At 37.9% G+C, this 19351-nt stretch overlaps 1 protein-coding gene across 2 annotated transcripts in view; it reads left to right on the top strand.

The window, feature by feature from the left end:
* Positions 1 to 18516, top strand: part of tab3 (TGF-beta activated kinase 1 (MAP3K7) binding protein 3) — a 73843-nt gene extending 55327 nt beyond the window's left edge. For both annotated transcript variants that reach the window (XM_028799714.2, XM_028799715.2), the window contains 3 exons: positions 2317 to 2410; positions 6613 to 6696; positions 15730 to 18516. In XM_028799714.2, the coding sequence (XP_028655547.2) occupies positions 2317 to 2410; positions 6613 to 6696; positions 15730 to 15878 (327 nt within the window). In that variant the 3' untranslated portion in view covers positions 15879 to 18516. The remainder of the gene's footprint in view (positions 1 to 2316; positions 2411 to 6612; positions 6697 to 15729) is intronic.
* Positions 18517 to 19351: the final 835 nt, after the last annotated feature.

Genomic DNA, 19351 nt, shown 5'->3' with positions numbered 1-19351 from the left:
AGTGTTAAGTTTTGGTAAATTAAAAAAAGAAAAAGTTAAATAATTGATTTTTTGGCTAAATGTGTCTGTACTTTTGTTGTTTTATAACAGTTATCTTTTAAAAATTATTAATCCAAACGTGAACTACAAGCGTTCCTATGTTTTTAGAATGTAACCAGGTAGGATACCACACAGTGAAAAGGACTTTTTCTATTTTTTAATGATTAATGTTAAACTGGACTCTTAAGGGGTACGTAGTGGCTTTAATATTCTCATGTGTCCATCTCAACTTGTGCTTTTTATTCTACTTTTGGTGGAATTGTGGGCTTTTGTTTTCATTATATTGGTTAGATTACGATACGATACTGACTCCCCTCAAGTTGCACCTTACAGATACAGGTGCATTTATAAGACAGTCATTTCAAACCCTGTGACAAAAATTCTATGACAGAGATGAAGAATACAGAATACAGGTATTTTGAAATCTTGCAAACAAAAATCTGTCTGTTTCATGTTTTAAGTACCGTGACAGAATGAACAAAAGAAAAAAGGCTGAGATTGCAGTTGAATTTGCTGTAAAGCATAGGCTCCATCAGGCATAATGCTATTGTTTGTCATAAAAAGGGGCACAACTGTGCTGGAAAGTTGGCATGCAACTGGTGTGGTAATGAGATCAGCAACTTTCAGTCAGCAAGTCTGAAGTACCCAATGACTAAAGGTCGCATAATGGGACATCAGCTTAAATTGGCTATTATAACCAGTGATAAAGTAGGTGTGTCATATTAAAGGAGGTGAATAGTTATTAGATCACTTAGTTTGTGTATTATATCTGTAAGTAATTTAAACCTTTTTTCAAATATCTGTTTTCATTTTAACATTATGATCAGTGTCAAAAAAGACCAACTAAAATCTTCTGTGATTCAAAGCTGTATATCAATAAAATGCGAAAATTTACAGAGGAATGAATACTTTTTATATGCACTGAAATCATAATAATAGATAATAAACATAATCTTCTTAAGCCAATCACAGTATAAATGTATACTTTAGTACTTCAAAAGCAATACATGATTTAAACATTCACAGTCTACGTTGGAATGAAATATGTGTCTATCTAGGCTGATAATGTGCCCAGAAGCTAATTAGGGTAAGTCTAGTGTGTCAGTCAATAAGATGAGATTGGAAATGTGGGTTGGAGGTGGCCTGAGCCATAAAAAAAAAAGTCATTGACACAGAATATTTTGTTACTGATCAAAAGATGTATGAGAAGTTTTTAAAGCAAGATTAGTAATGCAAGCAGGCTAAAAATGGAGGAAATTCAGTGTTGTTGCTACTCTAGGTGTAGTCATCTGGCAAATATCATAGCAAGATCACAGTATGCAATGCTAAAGTAGGTTAGAAACATCCCTAGAGTAAGAGCAAAGTAACTAAGGAAACTTCTTGGAACTTTCCAGAGTTCCTGTTCATATGACCACTATGAGAAGAACACAGAACAAGAATGGTGCACATGGAAGGATACTGCAGAGGAAACTACTGCTGTCTTTCAGAGTGTGCGTGTGTAATTTGCTGTACTTCTCAAGTTTGCAAAACATCACCTGGATTTTCCACCCGGTTTCTTGGGGAATATTTTATGGAACAGGTATCCAAAAGTTGAACTGTTCGGCACAAATGCGCAATACTAAATAGCACCCAAAACCAACAGTGAAGTATGGTGACAGGAACATCTTGTTTTTGGGCTGCTTTGCTGCCTCAGATCCTGGACTGCTTTCCATCAATTCAAAATTGTATTAAGAAATTTTACATGAGAATGTCAGGGAACCTGTCCTTTACATGAACCTTAAAAGAGGCTGACTGATGCAAAAAGACAATAACTCAAAACATACTAGTGTAAATCAACAACAGAATCGCTTAAAGAGATGAACATTAGCACCTTGAAATGGTCACATTAGAGTCTAGCATTCTGACCAACTGGGGTGCTGTTGTATGACCTGAAGAGAACTATTCACACAAGAAATCCAGAAATATCATTGAATTGGACAGTGAATGTTTAAACTTTGTGTTTAGTATTGGCAAGAGGAAGTGAAAGAGCTTAGGTGTTACTTGTTTATGCCAATAGTGCTTTGTTGTCATTGTGTCTCAAGTTGAAAGACCTCAGTTTTATGAACATTAATCTAGTAATTGCAAAGGACTCACAAACGTTTTTGAAACTGTTTGCAAGTATGCCTTTTGTCTATAATACTATGTATTTGTATGTAAAATGTATATTTGAATTCTTTAAAATGTTTTTACTACAGAAGAGTTACATTACTGTCAATCTGTTACCTTTCTTGTTTCTAGCCAGAGGATATGACAAGACAAAGAAATCTGAACAGACAGCTTCAAATTGATATTGACTGTATGCTGAAAGAAACTGACCTCCTTCGGTCTAGAGGTACCATTGCCAATAACATAAGTTTGATCTAATGTACTTAAGCTTCTTAGAGCCAATTTTTAATGCCACTTCTTATTCAGGAAAAGATCTCAGTCGTCCCATGGGAGAAAGACTTACGAGACTAAGGTCATAAAGCTTATGAAATCATTTCTGGATAGAAGCGGAACAGTAACAACAGTTGTGTAGAGTGCGACAGGAGCTTCCACCTGCAGCTAAAGTCATTTGCGTACTGAAGTAGCATTGCACATGTACTTTGTGAGCATGCCTGTGTCGATCAAACAAGGAAGCTCTGCAGTCTAGTTGTGTCTTTGCACTGTAGGAAGATAAGTAAATAAATATAGATAAACAACATTTGATGCAGCTTTTATATAAGTAACATACATGTTTTTCATATAAAGACCATCACAAAACATAATCACAAACAGGACTTTGCACAATACCTTGGCAAGCTTTATAAGCCCTGCTGTTTCGTTGAAGGACACGTGTGGCAGACCCAACTGGCAGGATGACGCCCAACGTCTTGCTGCATCCAAATGGTGCCATCTTTCGCCTTTACGCCTGGGGCCTCATGTATAAACGGTGCGTACGCACAGAAATGTTGCGTACGAACCTTTCCACGCTCAAATCGTGATGTATAAAACCTAAACTTGGCGTAAAGCCATGCACATTTCCACGGTAACTCATACCTTGGCGTATGCAATTTCTCCCCTCGGTTTTGCAGACTGGCGGCACCCAGCGTCAAAGCAGTGCTACTGTTCCTGTGTGATCACCCTTTCTTTCTTAGATCCACATCCACGGCGGCGGCTTTATCAAATACACTGAAATTAACCGCATATCGTTCATAAATTTAATGCATCTGATTGTAATTAACCTGTAAAAATATAATGGTCCACAGAATGGTCAAACTACTGTTCCCGTGTGCTCATCCTTTCTTTCTTAGCTCCACATTCCTGACGCGGCTTTATAAATACACTGAAATTAACTGCATATTGTTTATTAGTGTAATGGATCTGATTGTAATTAACCTGTAGCAATATAATGGGCCAGGGAATAGCCATAGTATTCCAAATACCATAACTGCTTTAGCGTTTTTACGCTTACTGCATCTTGTTCTTCTTTTTGCTGTTCCCGTTAAGGGTTGCCACTGCGGATCATCTTTTTCCATATTACTCTCACTGCACCACTCGGAGTATTTATATCACTGTATCTGAGTGTGAATCACAGCAGCAGATGATCGGAAAGAGAATTATCGGTATACAGTTTCAAGTACATACCTCAACCACGGCAAAAAGCGTCAAAGCCTTTCCTGTACGGACCTCGCATTTCAGAAACAGTTTCATCCCAATAACTATAAACGCTCTCAATCAGTCCATCAAGTGCTCCTTGTAGAACTGTTTGTACTTATAAGTACAATCACCTCACTGTAAACTTGCACTACAGTTATAATATTGCACAACCTGCGCTACTTTATAAAGCGCGTATGATGACAATATCATTTTTAAGATGAAATGCAGCAAAATATGTTGCTTATAGTATACAGGTAAAACTTTAACTTCATTTAAATAATCTGTATTGTTAATAATTAAACATGTGAGGACACGGTGCTGCAGCGTATAGTTCAAGGATAGCTCCTGCCTTGCACTGTATTCTTGCTGGTGCTGACGCGACACTGGAAGGATAGACGAATAGAATAATTAAACATGTACTACGAAGATATTTCAATGTTCCTTAAAAGTTTTGAAGAATCAGCGTTCTAAGCTTACATATGGCTTAACGTCTATTACAGAGCTGATTGTGTGGCGATTGGAGAAAGAAAAGTATGGACAGAAATTGGAGGTTAGTACGTTTGAAAGAGACAGTACTTCTGTAATAAATTATTTCATCGAAGGTCGCACTTGGCACCGCAAGCCTCTTGCGTGAGATATGAACAATCACTGCACCACCGTGTTCCCATGTTTAATAACATGCTTTCATTCCTATCATCATGAAAATGATATCACGTATACATCTCAGCATTTTAATTATTCAGAGAGCTGTAATATCTCGAATGTAATGGATTCTGTGTCCTGTCGGAGAAAGAGAAAGAACGGAAGCACGTAGTGATTCACACACACAGAGCACATAGAAGATCAAATACAGAACAAAGACTTTAACATGCTACTTGAGAAACTAGTAAAATAAACGATTTTAAGATGAAGTTTATGATGTTCTACTTTAATGGCAAAATAAACTACGTGATTAAAGTGGAAATTTCGAGATTAAAGTTGACATTTCGTGCTTTTTTCCCTACTGTGTGCCTATGTTTTTTGTTTGTACCCTAATACGCTTTCATATGACACTCAGACGGTGGGCTACGACTCGCCTTTTCACAGCGACTTTGATATGTGATTTCTTTTTTATTTCGGGCACTGTGCGACTTTGTGAATTTGATCTTTCGAGTTTTTCCGACACACTGTCACTTGATCAACTTTCTTTTGTTGATTATACCACTGTTTAAACCATCAAATAGTACGTTTTTCCTTTGCCTCCACTTGGTATTCGCTGAAATTCTTATATTTTCCCCTGTGCTTTTCCCATTGTCTTTTCACAGAAGGCTATTTATATTGATTTGCATATTCAAAGAGGTGTAATTCTGGGAGGAGTTGGGGCGGGACAGAAGGCGCGTGTACGTGCGTTACTTTTCACGCAAATCGGTATTTATGTAGTGGAAGAACGTGAAAGTATGCGTGCGCACAGATTCCTGCATCTGGATTTTTCTGTGCGTACGCACAATCCTGCTTTTGTGCTTATGCCATGTTATAGTGTGAGTTCTACGCACGGCGTTATACATGAGGCCCCTGGTGTGGCTGTGTTGTTTATATGCGTGAGTGTAAATTTCTTGTGGGGAGAGCTTCTGTTCTCTTTCTCCAATGTAGAACCCTCACCCTCATCTGAGTTCACCTCTGTTATAGCAAGTCTTTATTTGAAAACAGCAGTGTCAGATCTGGGGGAGCGTGAACGTGACTGAGAGAATAAAACTGAATGGGGAAAAAAAAACCCCGCTATCCTTTATCAGTACCGTAAATTTACACTGGCTGTTACAGACTAACATCAAATGTATGTTTTTATTGTAATAGTAACAATAAGAGCAGTTCACTACTCAAAAATGTAATTCTGGGAAGCGCCCGGATTCGATCCTGCAGCCTCTTGATTATGAGTCAGCCGTTCTTACTGCTGTACCACCCAAGCAGTCTTGTCAGTGAAGTACACTAACATAATTTCTTTTTCTCCCATTATATTCTTGAATTAAAAAAGCGCACTTGTTATTTGTGTAACTTTTGTGAAAGTGTTTATTTGATATTTGGACTTCAGTCTTCACACATTATATACACTTCATGTCAAAATTTTGTCATTAGTACTATAACATGAAAAAGTTTCAATTTTAGGTATTTGTTGAATATTTCTTACATTTCCTGTTATCCTACACTTATCTAGATTGTTGTAGACACGGAACACACATGAAATGCATGTGTTCCAAATACCACTTCTATTATTTACCCTATACAACTCCAGGCACCTCACACCCAGATAAACAAGACTTGAGCTGAGAGAACTTTTTGCCCAAGTTGAGCTGCAGCAGTGGGGGGGATGGGATAGCAGGCTGCTTGCTGATTGTGCAGATCAACACACAAAACAAAAGATGATGATGGAGAGGTGTGAAAGAATTTAAGGTGACCCAGGGTTACAAGTATTTTCATAGGCTTCTGTGATTCTAGTGTTTACCAACATTTTCATTGCCAATTCTGATATACAGTATATGCAAAATTAGGTTATAACCATCAGCTCATAACTCATTCGTAACCCAATGGCTGACTGTCAGGGAATTGAAGTGACTGGTTAGTTGTTTTTTTTTTTAATCCTTCAACATGTCATTAATTTTAATTTGAAAGGATTAAATTTAAAATTAGGTTAATAATGTACATTGGCATTCTTTACCACCCTAAAATGTTTGCTAAAGAATTTAACTTTCTTGCACTGTAATTACTGAGCAGAAATGTCTAACAAATATATAAAGCTGGTTTCAGTAACTGTGCATTTGTAATTGTTTTAATTTTTCTCATTTCACTGAAATTGTTACACTTTGTCTTATGTTTTTGAAACCTATTGAATCTAAAGTATAACTTATAAATATAACTTAACTACAGTATTATTTTCATGTATAGGAAAATTTGATCCAAGTGCTCTGAACAGTTTCTATGACAATATTCCACCTGGACCTATTGTACCCCCAAAGCCAGTTAAAAAAGGTAAGCTTCCTTCCTTGATTTGTTAATCTTCCAACTCCTCTTATTTTGCCACACAATCACCAGAGCCTAGAACCCAGTCTGGCAGCACTGGTCAGAAAGGAAAAAACAATCATGGTTAGAGCACCAGGCCTGTTAGAGAATAGTGGCATAGACACACTCAAATCAGACCAAATAACAGTCACTTATTAACCTAACTTTCACATCTTTGGTATATGCAGAGCTTCAGAGAACCAGGAGAAAATGCAAATGAATGCAGGGAGTGTGTGCAAACCCCACAATTTATGCCTGGACCAGTGTATTTTAATTTATTTACCTGACCCTTTATAGTCATGTCGTATCAAAACTGACCAGCAATTCAATGATTGTTTATATATTTCTACAAATAATGCAAAAGAAGGATAAGCTTTTTTTTGGTGGATTAAATAAGCAAAGTGTGATATCCACTAGACAAACTGCCTGAATTCCTAGGATTACATTGTAATATACAGTGAATAATAATACTGCATAGGAGATTAGAGTAATTTATTTCATAATTGAAATACTTTGTTTTTCTTGTACTTATTGTCTGCCTCTGGATTGCTGATCCTAAAAATAACATTGCTGTAACTTCAGGTGGCTTAATGGATCTTTGATGACATCTAGTGGAAATGCATCCTTGCTATTCCTAAACTGCAGTAAATGCATTTGTGAAGAATCCTGCATTTCTAGCAACAATCACTATTCTTGTGTTTTGATGTATATGATAACCTATTTTACATATTCCCTTTTTTCTTTAATTTGTAAATGGCATATCTTATGTAAGAGTTTAATTACTCTAGGATGCAAATGACAGCTTGTTGCTTTAGTTTGAAATTCCTTCTTTAAAGATATGCTTACATTGAGATTTTTTTCCTTTTATGATTCTGTTTTTGAGTTTTAATTATTTCTTTGCCTCACCAAGTCAAACAGGATCACTCCTTTGCATTGAGCTTTCCCATTATTTTAGGTGGATGGTAATGTTTATTTGTAGTATTATAACAAGGAACACATCTCTAGTGTCAGAATCTTCCTCCAACCCAATATGAAGTTGAGGTCATTCTATATTTTAAAATACAGGTTCATTCTAATATCTGTTGTGGGACGGTGTGCACCCCAGATTGGTTGTGAACTCCTGTTTTTTTGTATGCAAGCACTAGCTGATTACCCAGTGGCTTCACTCACTGAGTGCAAGGGAAAAAAAAAAAAATGTAGTCTATAAGTTATTAAACAGTAAAACATTAACATTTTAAGAAGTAAAGATACATTGAGCACTACTGGAGTGGTTTCGGGTAAACTACATTTTAAAGGCGGTATAACACAACAGGTAAGTAGTACTAACAGCAGCTAAAATGTATTTGGATCATCTCTCGGTAGTAGATTCCTTTTGAAAGGCGCTACACGACCACTGTGGTATAGAAATTACATTTTCTATGTGGTCGTCCAAATTTCTGCCGGACAACCTTGTACTTATGTGCCTGTGATTTAAGAGAAAAATAATTATGATAAATGTGGACGCTGCCCTTCCGTGCTTTACGGGCAGAAGGTCCAAACAATTTCCAAGTCCAACACTTTACATGAAGAGGTCTATACATCTTCTTAGATGTAAACTCTCCATCTTCTTAAAATAATTGATCACAAAAGCAACCTTGAATGTTGCGGGGTTTTAGTGACCCGAACTCACCTTAAGAGATAGTAAGTAGTCATGCAGGGCAATTTACAAACAGAGTCCTGCTTCGATGGCGCCGATTACACTCATTCGCAAAGATTTCCACTCTCGCAGAAGCCGACGGGGCACTTGAAATGTCGCAAACAGTGCGAGAAGAGAGGACGCTGCCTGAAACTGCGAAGCTCTCGACCCGGCAGAGCAGCCCGACATTCCGCGCCTCCCTTTGTTCTCATGACCCCTCGCCGCTGAAGGCGGTCTCGTCTTCTCATTTTTTACAACTTGGCGCAGTTAAAAAGTAGAAAGGTGCAAAGCTGTTTTCCTCATCTCTTCTACTATCAAGTACTGCCAACTAAAAAAAAGTTACAATGTGGCAGTTTCCGTGACAGTCACGTGGACAAATAAATAAAACTTCTCTGTCAGAACGTGCCTGGTGGAGGACAGCTCAGCGCTGTAGTCCAGAGATGAGAGCTAGGAGAGGGCGACGCGGGGATAGATCGGCGTGTTTGTGTTTACTACTTTTTAATATCAGTAAAATAACTCTCACACAAATAATAGCAATCCGTAAAGACGATATAAAAATGGCGTCCACAAACGAAGTGATTAGTTCCTGTATTATAATATGTTCTGTGGTCATACATAATTTCCATATCGCGTGGTCATATGTAATTTTCATTACAAACGCTGAAACTGAAAAGGCTCGGCTCTTTTATTCATCCCTTTAGCCCTGGAATCAGCCTAGTTGCTCTTCTCTGGGCGTTTTCCAGTGCTGCTATGTCCATTTTGTAGCCTGGAGACCAAAACTGCACACAGTACTCCAGATGAGGCCTCACGAATGTGTTATAAAGTTTGAGCAGAACCTCCTTGGACTTGTACTGCACACATCATGCCATGTTACCTAACATTCTGTTTGCCTTCTTAATGGCTTCTGAACACTGTCGGGAAGCTGATAGCGTAGAGTCATCTACGATGCCTAAATTCTTCAAATTCGGTGTACTTTTGATTTTCAGACCTCCCATTGTATATTCAAACCTAACATTTTTATTTCCTATGTGAAATACTTTACTAACATTAAATTTCATCTTCCACAAATTTGCCTAAGCCTGTACGCTGTCCAAGTCCTTCTGTAATGATATAACGGATTCTACATTATCTGCCAATCCACCTATCTTGGTATCATCTCCAACCTTAACCGGCTTGTTATTTATAATGCTATCTAAATCATTTATATATACTAAAAATAGCAGCGGCCCTAGCACTGACCCCTATGGAACACCACTCTTAACATCAGGCAATTATGCTAACGACATCAGCCAGTTCTGTTTGTGTTTGTTGTAGCTTTTAGCAGAATCAGAAAATTAGAACTGTTTGAAATTTTACGTGCAAAATGAGTACTTTATACCTTGCTACATTATGAAAAGCTGTTCTGAGTGGATTAAATTGATTCAAGAATGGATGATAATATCTCTTTTTAAAATAAATAAATCAAAATTGAACTTGGGGGGGTGGGGGGGGTCTCTCAGTCCATTGCTGAGTGGTTTTAAATATCAGTTGGCTGTAGTTTTACTGCATCATCTTTACACTACTGATCACAAGCTTTTTATTGTATGTACTATAGTTAGTGTGCTGCAGCATTCCATACCTTACCTCTGACTACCATATAACTTAGTGATGTAAGTGGTACAAGATATTCTTGTACAAATATAGTTAAAGTATTACTATAAACAGTGTTTATTCTCAATTTTATTGACACACATCAAGTTATAATCGTAATTTCTTTTTAAAGAAAAAGTAAGAATTCTCTGCAAAAACACACCTGAGGTTGAGGAAATAGGTGGACGATTGGGTGGATGCATGGTTTTCTTTTGTCATGTGCATCAGGGAATAACAAAAAAGGAAATAACATCATGTAAAAATATGATACATAAGAAAAATCAATGTGTCATATGTTAGTGATGTAAAAATGGCTTCAATAATTAAGGCATCTGACTAACCATTGAAATGTGGTTTGCATAGTTCTCAAAGCCTGGGTTGAAATCCCTGCCTGATTACTGCCTGTTTATGATTTTAACATTGCCTCCTAGCTCTTTGGGGTGTGTATATATATATGTGTGAGTGTGCATAGCAATGTAGGAGAGAGAGTGTCTGTGTTCTCACAGACTGGACCGGTAGGTTCTAGGTAGGTTGCATTCACTTCAGAGTGTCAGTAAAAACAGTTCACAGATGAGAAGATTCTAGTTAATAAACTGAGCTAATATTACATTACTAGCCAACGCCCGCCGTAGCATACGGCGGTGTAAGAATAGGAACGGAAAACGGTGAGAAAGGAATTCAGAAATCAAGTAGAAATAAATACTTCTTGAAAGACGCAGTGTGCATGCAGAATTTCCGGTCAAGTAGGATTACATGTGAAAGTGATAAATAAATCAGGCTTTCTGAGTTTACGTACTATAGCCATGGCATCCTGATAGTTTTGTTTCATGTATCTTGGACTTCCTGGAAATGTGGATGGTAATATTATCATTTTGTCTACATGTACGTTGTTATTTTCAGCATTTGCTTGCAGTGCGTCTGTATTCAAACATTGTATTGTTCCACTTGCAGATCTTGTTGATGTAATCTGAGATAGTTGAGACGCGCGCCCTCTGTTTTAACATACGCATCTACGACGTACTGTTTGAATAGTTTGCCGCTGGAGTGCAAAATACTAAATGTATTCCTCATTGCTAATCTGTATGCATAAAATTGGCATTGAGTAAGCCTTATTTGCTTGGCGGTTCTTTTATCGGTAACATGTTGTAAATCTTTGTGCCAGCCAATGTCTCCATAAGGGAATAAAAGTGGGTAAACCACAGGATCGCAATTCATATTTAGCGTGGAAATCTGTTTATAGGTTGCGTATGGGATAGATGCAAATGTCCCTTTCGGCAGGCGTTTCGCCATCTTCCACGACGAAATTCGCTGCAATGTCGGGGCATTGTATCAGTAGCTTGCGCTGTGTCAAAAACATACAACTGTCCATATCCTGGAGATGTAGAAGTGTTAGCATATAGTGGAGAGATTTGGTGATAAATTTGCCCGTGTATTTTAAAACAGTATGATCCGTGGCCGGGAGGTTGAGTTATCAATGCAACCATGGAAGCAAATGCTAGAGAAGGGTTGTATTCTCAGACGTGTTCACGATAATTTTTAGCTTCTGATGTTTGCTGTGTAAGAAGCTGTTGTAAAGACACAGGTGGCTCCCGCAAAGGTAGTAAAGCTACTTTACTGTTGTGGCAGCACCTCGGGTACTTGTTCAGCATCAAGTGACTCCGTGAAAAGCCCGAACTACAAAGAGGACTATTTCATTTATGTTAGGTAGAATGCCCAAAGGGGACTGGGCGGTCTCGTGGCCTGGAACCCCTACAGATTTTATTTTTTTCTCCAGCCTTCTGGAGTTTTTTTTTTGTTTTTTCTTTCCACCCTGGCCATCAGACCTTACTCCTTTCTATGTTAATTAATGTTGTCTTATTTTAATTTCTTATTTTGTCTTTTATTTTTCTTCTCTTCATTATGTAAAGCACTTTGAGCTACTTTTTGTATGAAAATGTGCTATATAAATAAATGTTGTTGTTGTTGTTGTTGGATGTATTACGCTCAGCAGGCCAGTATAGTGCGTGACATGGAAGACGACAAATAGGAATCGAGAAATGCTGTGTTGGCTGCTTGTGGGCGGGACCGGTTTTGAAGTGGAAGCAGGACGAACCAGAAGAGAAATATATATGAGATATGACTTCTGGTCATAAGGTATGTCAGACTTGCTGACTGACTGCAGTTGCTGATCTTGTGTCTGGACCAAGTTAATTAGCACAACTGAAAACCGCAGAGAATGTCAGATTTAGCGACTGCTTGATGGCTTTTCAGCAGGTGGGACCGAGGTTACTGTATCCATATGGCAGCAGCACTTAAACAGTGTGCTTTTCTAATTCTGTAATTCAGTAATCTTCTTAAAATGACTTTATTGATTTGATATTGACAATTAATCATAAGGTCAAAAACCAAGGAGGATATGAGTTTGCATGGACTGTGCGGTTTCTTTTTTTTTCGTGACATCGCGTCAGTAGAGTGCGTCAAGTTAACATTGCATTGTCCTAAATGACAGCGCACACGCTTTTTGATATTTCCTAAAGGCCAATGTGTCTCAAGTTGCTCATTAATATATTTTGACAGTGTATTTTAGTGAGAATGATTATAAACATATTACCCATGTTCATTTCACATGTAGATATGTAACATTTGGTGAGAATAAATAAAAAGTAACAACACATATAATAATTATGTTGCATTGTTTATGATTAACAAAATTCATAGTTTATCTGAAATGTTCTACTTATACAGTCGATTTATTCAACTTCTGAAGGTGTTCATTGTCGGTATTCTCCATTGCATTTGCCCCCGAATGTAACATGTGCCAGTGCAACTGAAGGGTGACAGACGAGCTCACATAATGGGTGACAAGGCACATCCTCACCCTGATGCCGAGGCTCTTGTCATGAATATTCCCATCTTGTGCTTTTTCTCGTTCTTGCCAGTTTACTATTATTATTGGACACGTATGTAGAGGAAATGTATGTCTTATTTTATGTCTGTGAAAGGAAGGACGGTAAAGCCTTGAATGAAACTGAGTGTTGATGCTTTGGGTAACAAGACAGGTTAAGGAGCAGGGAATATTCATGACAAGAGCCTCGGCATCAGGGTGAGGATGTTGTTGACAAAGTCAGGTGCTTTTTCGAAAGTTTGGCTCAAGATGTGCTTATCCAGCTGCTCCTTCTTGTCAGTACTTGAGTGATCTTTATGTTCACCTCTGGATGAATTCGCAAAGTTTCTTTACCATTTTTTTGTCTCATTAACGCAGAAATCCTGAGGCTTTCCTAATATTGCAGAAGACACTGTTGATGGCGCTGATTCTGTTTTAAAGACAGTTGTGATTAGTTATGCAGCACACGCTTTTACTCACATTGCTTTTTGGAAATCAATAATACAAATCAGCTACAGATCTGGGAATCACTGAATAGTAAAAACGTGTAATTAGGAGTGTCTTGCGCATATACTGGTGTAATGACCACGTCGGCTTTAGTGAAGCATTTCTTAGCCTCTCTGATATGATCGACATGGGGTAGAATAGATTCTGGATTGTTATAATACGTGCTACCTTACGCAAAATATGCTCATTAATTTGTTACAGATTCTAGGTGGACATGATTCCACACCAAGGAAAAAGGTGCCCCATGTAAATCGTTCATAATGTCTCCAAAAAATATTTGTTAACTTTCAGACAGGTACTACTTAACTGTTTTATACAAAATCCTTATTTCAACCTATGCGAGCCCCAATTAGGATTTGACCTCGGGTTAGCGTGCCTTATCGCTGTAGCAGGAACAACTGCTTTTACGCTTTGAGCCAAAGCACTTCAGCCGACTAGTGAGTGACCAAATCAACTGCTGACTGTGCAGATATCAATGACGTTATTATGCTAGCGTGACTCAAAATCACGTGAAGGGCGCATTTGAAGCAAGCCTCGAAGTGGCGCTTCGATCTCCAGTGCTTCGAAAGCTTGACACAGTGTCGAAACCTGAGTATCGAGTGGCCCATCACTACGTCACGGTGCTTTGATCAGGTGGTGGTGGCAGTGCAGGTTTGGTGGAATAAACATTACTTTTCACATGTCCCCATAAAAAGAAATCCAATGGAGTCAGATCTGGCTAACGTGGAGGCCAAGAAAATGGTCCACCTCTTCCAATCCATCTGTTAGGGAATTTCTCATGTAGAAACTGTATAACATGCAAAGCAAAGTAACAAGGAGCATCATCTTGTTGAAACATTGTATTCTCTATCAGTTCTAATTGTTCAAGTTGAGGAATAAAGTTAATTTTGCAGCATTTCTAAATAGCTATTACCATTAACAACTTGCCCTTTAAAAAAGAATGCCCCTATGACTTGATTTTTTCCCAAAGCACACCACGCATTAACTTTGGGAGAATCTCTTTCATGTTCAACAGACTCATGTGGATTTTCAGTTCCCCAAATACGGCAAAAATAAAACTTCTAAAAAACAAAATAGACTAGATACATCAAGCTTTCTGATCCTTTTTACGAATCCTTTCTATCACATACAGTAATCCCTCGCTATATCGCGCTTCGACTTTTGCGGCTTCACTCTATCACGGATTTTATATGTAAGCATATTTAAATATATATCATGGATTTTTCGCTGGTTCGTGGGTTTCAGTGGACAATGGGTCTTTTAATTTCTGGTACATGCTTCCTCAGTTGATTTCATACAAGGGATGCTATTGGCAGATGGCTGAGAAGCTACCCAATCAGAGCATGTATTACGTATTAAATAAAACTCCTCAAATATATTGTGAGCACGGGGGTTGTTCGCACCCCTAGAGGATACGACCGCTCCTCAAAAAACGCTGAAAGATTACCTTCACATTGCTCCCTTCCTTGCTGGGCATACATGTGGCTGCTTTGTCAAGCGATATGCTTCCTGCATGGTGCTTCGCATACTTAAAAGATCAAACAGCACCTATTTATTTTTGATTGTTTGCTTTTCTCTCTCTCTCACTCTTGCTCTGACATTCTCTGCTCCTGATAGAGGGGGTGTGAGCAGGGGGGCTGTTCGCACACTGGCCTAGAGGATACGGACGCTCGTCTAAAAATGTTGAAAGACTACCTTCACATTGCTCCCTTTCTTGCTGGGCTTCCTTGCAGCTGCTTTGTCAAGTGACATGCTTCCTGCACGGTGCTTCGCATACTTAAAAGCTCGAATGGCACCTAATTGGTTTTTGATTGTTTGCTTTTCTCTCTCTCTCTCTCTCTCTCTCTCTCTGACATTCTCTGCTCCTGACACGCACTCCTTTGAAGAGGAAGATATGTTTGCATTCTTTTAATTGTGAGACAGAACTGTCATCTCTGTCTTGTCATGGAGCACAGTTTAAACTTTTGAAAAAGACAAATGTTTGTTTGCAGTGTTTGAATAAAGTTCCTGTCTCTCTACAACCTCCTGTGTTTCTGTGCAAATCTGTGACCCAAGCATGACAATATAAAAATTACCATATAAACATATGGTTTCTACTTCGTGGATTTTCACCTTTCGCGGGGGGTTCTGGAACGCAACCCCCGCGATCGAAGAGGGATTACTGTATACTATTTTAAATTATAAACGGACTTTATGGACACCCTGTATTTCTTGTGTACTCTTGGTTGATTTAATCTCAGGCATGCAGTACAGAGTAAAGTTAAAGCAAAAAAACATTTACCTCATTTTCTTTCTTTGTTTTTTTTATTTCATTAAATGCAATTGGCAGGGCATCCGTCATCTGCAAAAGCCCCTGTTGTCCAGCAGCCAAGAGATGAAGACTTTGAAGGGGCCCATTGGAATTGTGAGAGCTGCACTTTCCTGAACCACCCAGCATTAAACCGATGTGAGCAGTGTGAAATGCCACGATACACTTGAACAAAAAAAAGGACACCTTCTGGGTGGCTCGAGGTGGGTGAAGGAAACGGACATGAATGCACCTATTTCCCACAAAGCTATATGGGATATGAACAGAGAAGCTGCATGTCAACTTCAACATTGGAAGGCTCTTCAGGAAGAGCGCCAAAGGAAGACATGTTTTTTTATTTATTTTGTTTTAACTTTCCCAGCATTCCTTTGAATATGTAATTGAATGTGAAGAAAGCTGATGCATTTTGAAAAGGTGAATCCTGATGTAAAATAAGGTTCTTTTCATGACCCTTTTCTGAATGAAAGGCTTTTATTCACGTTGTCTTTTCAGCGACTTACATGGACAGGTAAAACAAACAGGTAATTTTGTTTTAAAAGTCTTGAATTATCGAACTGCGGCTGTTGTTTATATTAAAAAAAAAATCACAATGATGCCTGCATGGGGAAATAACAAGAAAGACTTAACCTTCATACTTGCTGCTTTCTTCAGGGTAAATTGCAATCTGTACAATTTAAATTATGAAGTAATTGTTTTTTCCTCTCAATGGTAAGATAATAGTTATGCGCCTTATATTTAAAAATATACAATCCAAGGTTCTTAAACAATCCTAGTTGCTTGTTCCTTGAAATGTTGCCCATTTATATCATGGTTACAACTGTAAATCATTCCTTTAATTCTAAATTCAAAATAGAGAACATCAAACTTTACTGCATGCTGTCCTGAGAGGAAAATGTACTAACAGTTCCACCAGTCTTTATGGGGAGTGAGTGGCGAAGCTGCATTGTATGCAAACATCTGTAGTCTTCACCAAGCAGTGTTCTACAGGCATCTTTCTTTCTAGAAATAATGTGCATTTTATGAATTTTTTTTTTGTTATTGCTAGTGCAACAGTGCAGTAAACTTAGTCCAAATTCTGATGATCTGAAAACCTCGCTCAGGACTATTGACTTGGCAGTGAAGAAGATAGTGGTTGACAACTGTTTGCTTCCTGTTATGCTGGCCTTTAAGCTTCCATTTTATGAAAGGATGGGAGGGGGAATCACTGTAATGTTTACAGCTTAAAGAAAAGTATGAGAACACAGATATCTGTTTGATGCTGCTGTTGGTTTATTTGCACATGAATAATAAACCTGGCTGCAGCTTTGTTGAAAGCAGATGTATGATTTAAGCATATGAAATTGCACAAGGCGTGTTTTATATAATATGTATGAGGAGTGTTAACTATTGAACAAAGAGCAAAAATATATTACTGGTACTTTTATGCATATTTCTGCTATACTGTATCCTTAAAAAAGGTGATGTATTACTCAGATGCCTTGGACAGCTACAGTAATAATAAACCACTTGTCCTACTGGGCAACTGAGTGAGAATAACGTGTGAATAATATGTGAATGTGTGCAAAATAGGGTGTCTGTTCTCCTTTTACAAAAGGTGCCCCTGCCTTTGTAAAATTCAAAAGCGCCTCAGATAATGATTGCTGTTCATTTGAGTCCCTTGTTGTTTTGCTTGTGTACAGCGCAAAAACCGATTGTAAAATGCGTGTATATGTGTGTTTGGATAAAAACCATAAATAGATTTTTATTTTTTGCTGAAACTTCAGGATGGGTGTTTTCAACAGCAGCACTACAATTGCAATCTATGGTCACAACTTTGACTTAATAGTAAAGGGACAGAGTGGCAAATGTTCAGGCCGTGGTATCCTATAGCTAAGAACAACTTAGCACTTCTGTCAAAGCAACCGACCTCTGTTACTTATGTGATGGCCAAGCATTTTACGAATAGATAGCCAGAAATCATAACATTGAAGGTTCATTTCAATTTGTCTCTAATTGTAGCTTTCCAACCCCCAGATTGCATCCTGAAGTTGAGGTAGTTTACATTTCTGCTGTTGATTTGTAAACCATAAGCTATTTAAATTAAAATTCTGTTAACAGATTCTGGCTGTGAGAATACCAATGTGTGCAGACCTGAAAAACATAAGAGAATAGCAGATCCCCATGTTGATGCCCACTGCGAGTTATTTACGCACATGGTTACTTTGGTGGTACCATGTCATGCATTGGATTCAGGGGTAGCGGCTTTTTTCTTTTTGCTCAGGGTACCAATTTTTCTTTGTTCTGTGCCAATACAATATTCTCTGTGTTTTGTCAGCATCACTTTGCTTTCTTCAACTTGTTTTCTATGTGTGTGTCTGATCTTCCGCATGTCTGAGGTAAAAGGCTATTTTGATTTCGATAAAGATTGTGTCATTTGTTTTAAATTTTATTTTTTAATGATTTTTTTTTCACAATAAATGTACACTGGGAGCTGTGCACTATGTCTGACCCTGTAAAGTTTTTTCATTTATTTGCACTTAAAAGTTTGTCTTGACTATAAATGCAAGAGTCCAGGTTTATTATTTTAATATTACTTTATATGTTTGTCATTCGATTAAACTCGGGCCTGTACTTGTGTTTGTTTTGATGACTTTTAAACTTGTGATTTGTTTCATTTTGGGTGGAGATTATGTCATTTACTATCAATTCCATTACAGTCTTGTTTTGAATTGTACAAAGGCAGCAAAGGCTATGCATGTGTGATACCTTACTTAGATAGGATAATTATGGTGGTTGTTATTTTTCCATAATAAATGTAATAAGAGCCGACTCTACTGGTTTGTTTTATGTGTTAAACCCCCGTTTCTCAAATATTTTCTTCCAGATGTCCAGAATCTTGATGGTATTTGCGTACTTTATCAGATCTGGTGCATTTTAAAGGTAATGAAAATTGTATGATCCCACATGGACATTTTCTTTAGCCATTTATGTTAAACAACAAAACTTCATCTGATTAGAAAGATCAAAACTATGCAGTAAGGCAGTGGTCATTTACAAAAAGCATGTCAATGCCATACATTAATTTTTTGTTTAGCTCTTTGTTAATCTAATCCACGTGTGTCGAACTTCAGGCCTGGAGGGCCACAGTGGCTGCAGGTTTTCATTCTAACCATTTTCCTAATAGGTGGCCAGTTTTCACTGCTAATTAACTCCTTTTCCCTTCATTTGAATAGCCCTGTTTTTAAGGATTCAGCCCTCTTAATTGATTCTTTTCTTCTTTAAATGGCAGCCAAACAGAAATGAGACGTGAAACAAGCCAACAGATGACCAGCTAAACTGGGGTTTCAAACTCCAACCAATTTCACTCCAACCAGTTTCTTAATGAGAAGCCAATTCTTGCTGTTAATTAAACACATTACTTAATTCCACGGCTTGCTGCAGCTCTCATTTTGCTACAGCAGACATTTCCCAAACTGTTGATTTTCTTTTTCAGATTATCGACCTGAAAGATCGACCTTACCGAGACCCTCACCTTTCTTTATGTTCAGATAATGTCATTAGCTGGTCACCTGTTTGCTCGTTTTGTGTCTCATTATTGTTTGGCTTCTAATTAAGGAAATAGAAAGAACTAAGGGGTCTGAGCTGAGTTAATTAAAACTAAGGC

Source organism: Erpetoichthys calabaricus, chromosome 4 (genome assembly GCF_900747795.2).
Source record: "Erpetoichthys calabaricus chromosome 4, fErpCal1.3, whole genome shotgun sequence".
NCBI lineage: Eukaryota > Metazoa > Chordata > Cladistia > Polypteriformes > Polypteridae > Erpetoichthys > Erpetoichthys calabaricus.
The sequence above is the reverse complement of the archived record's forward strand: the minus strand, read 5'-3'. Positions and strand labels throughout refer to the sequence as shown.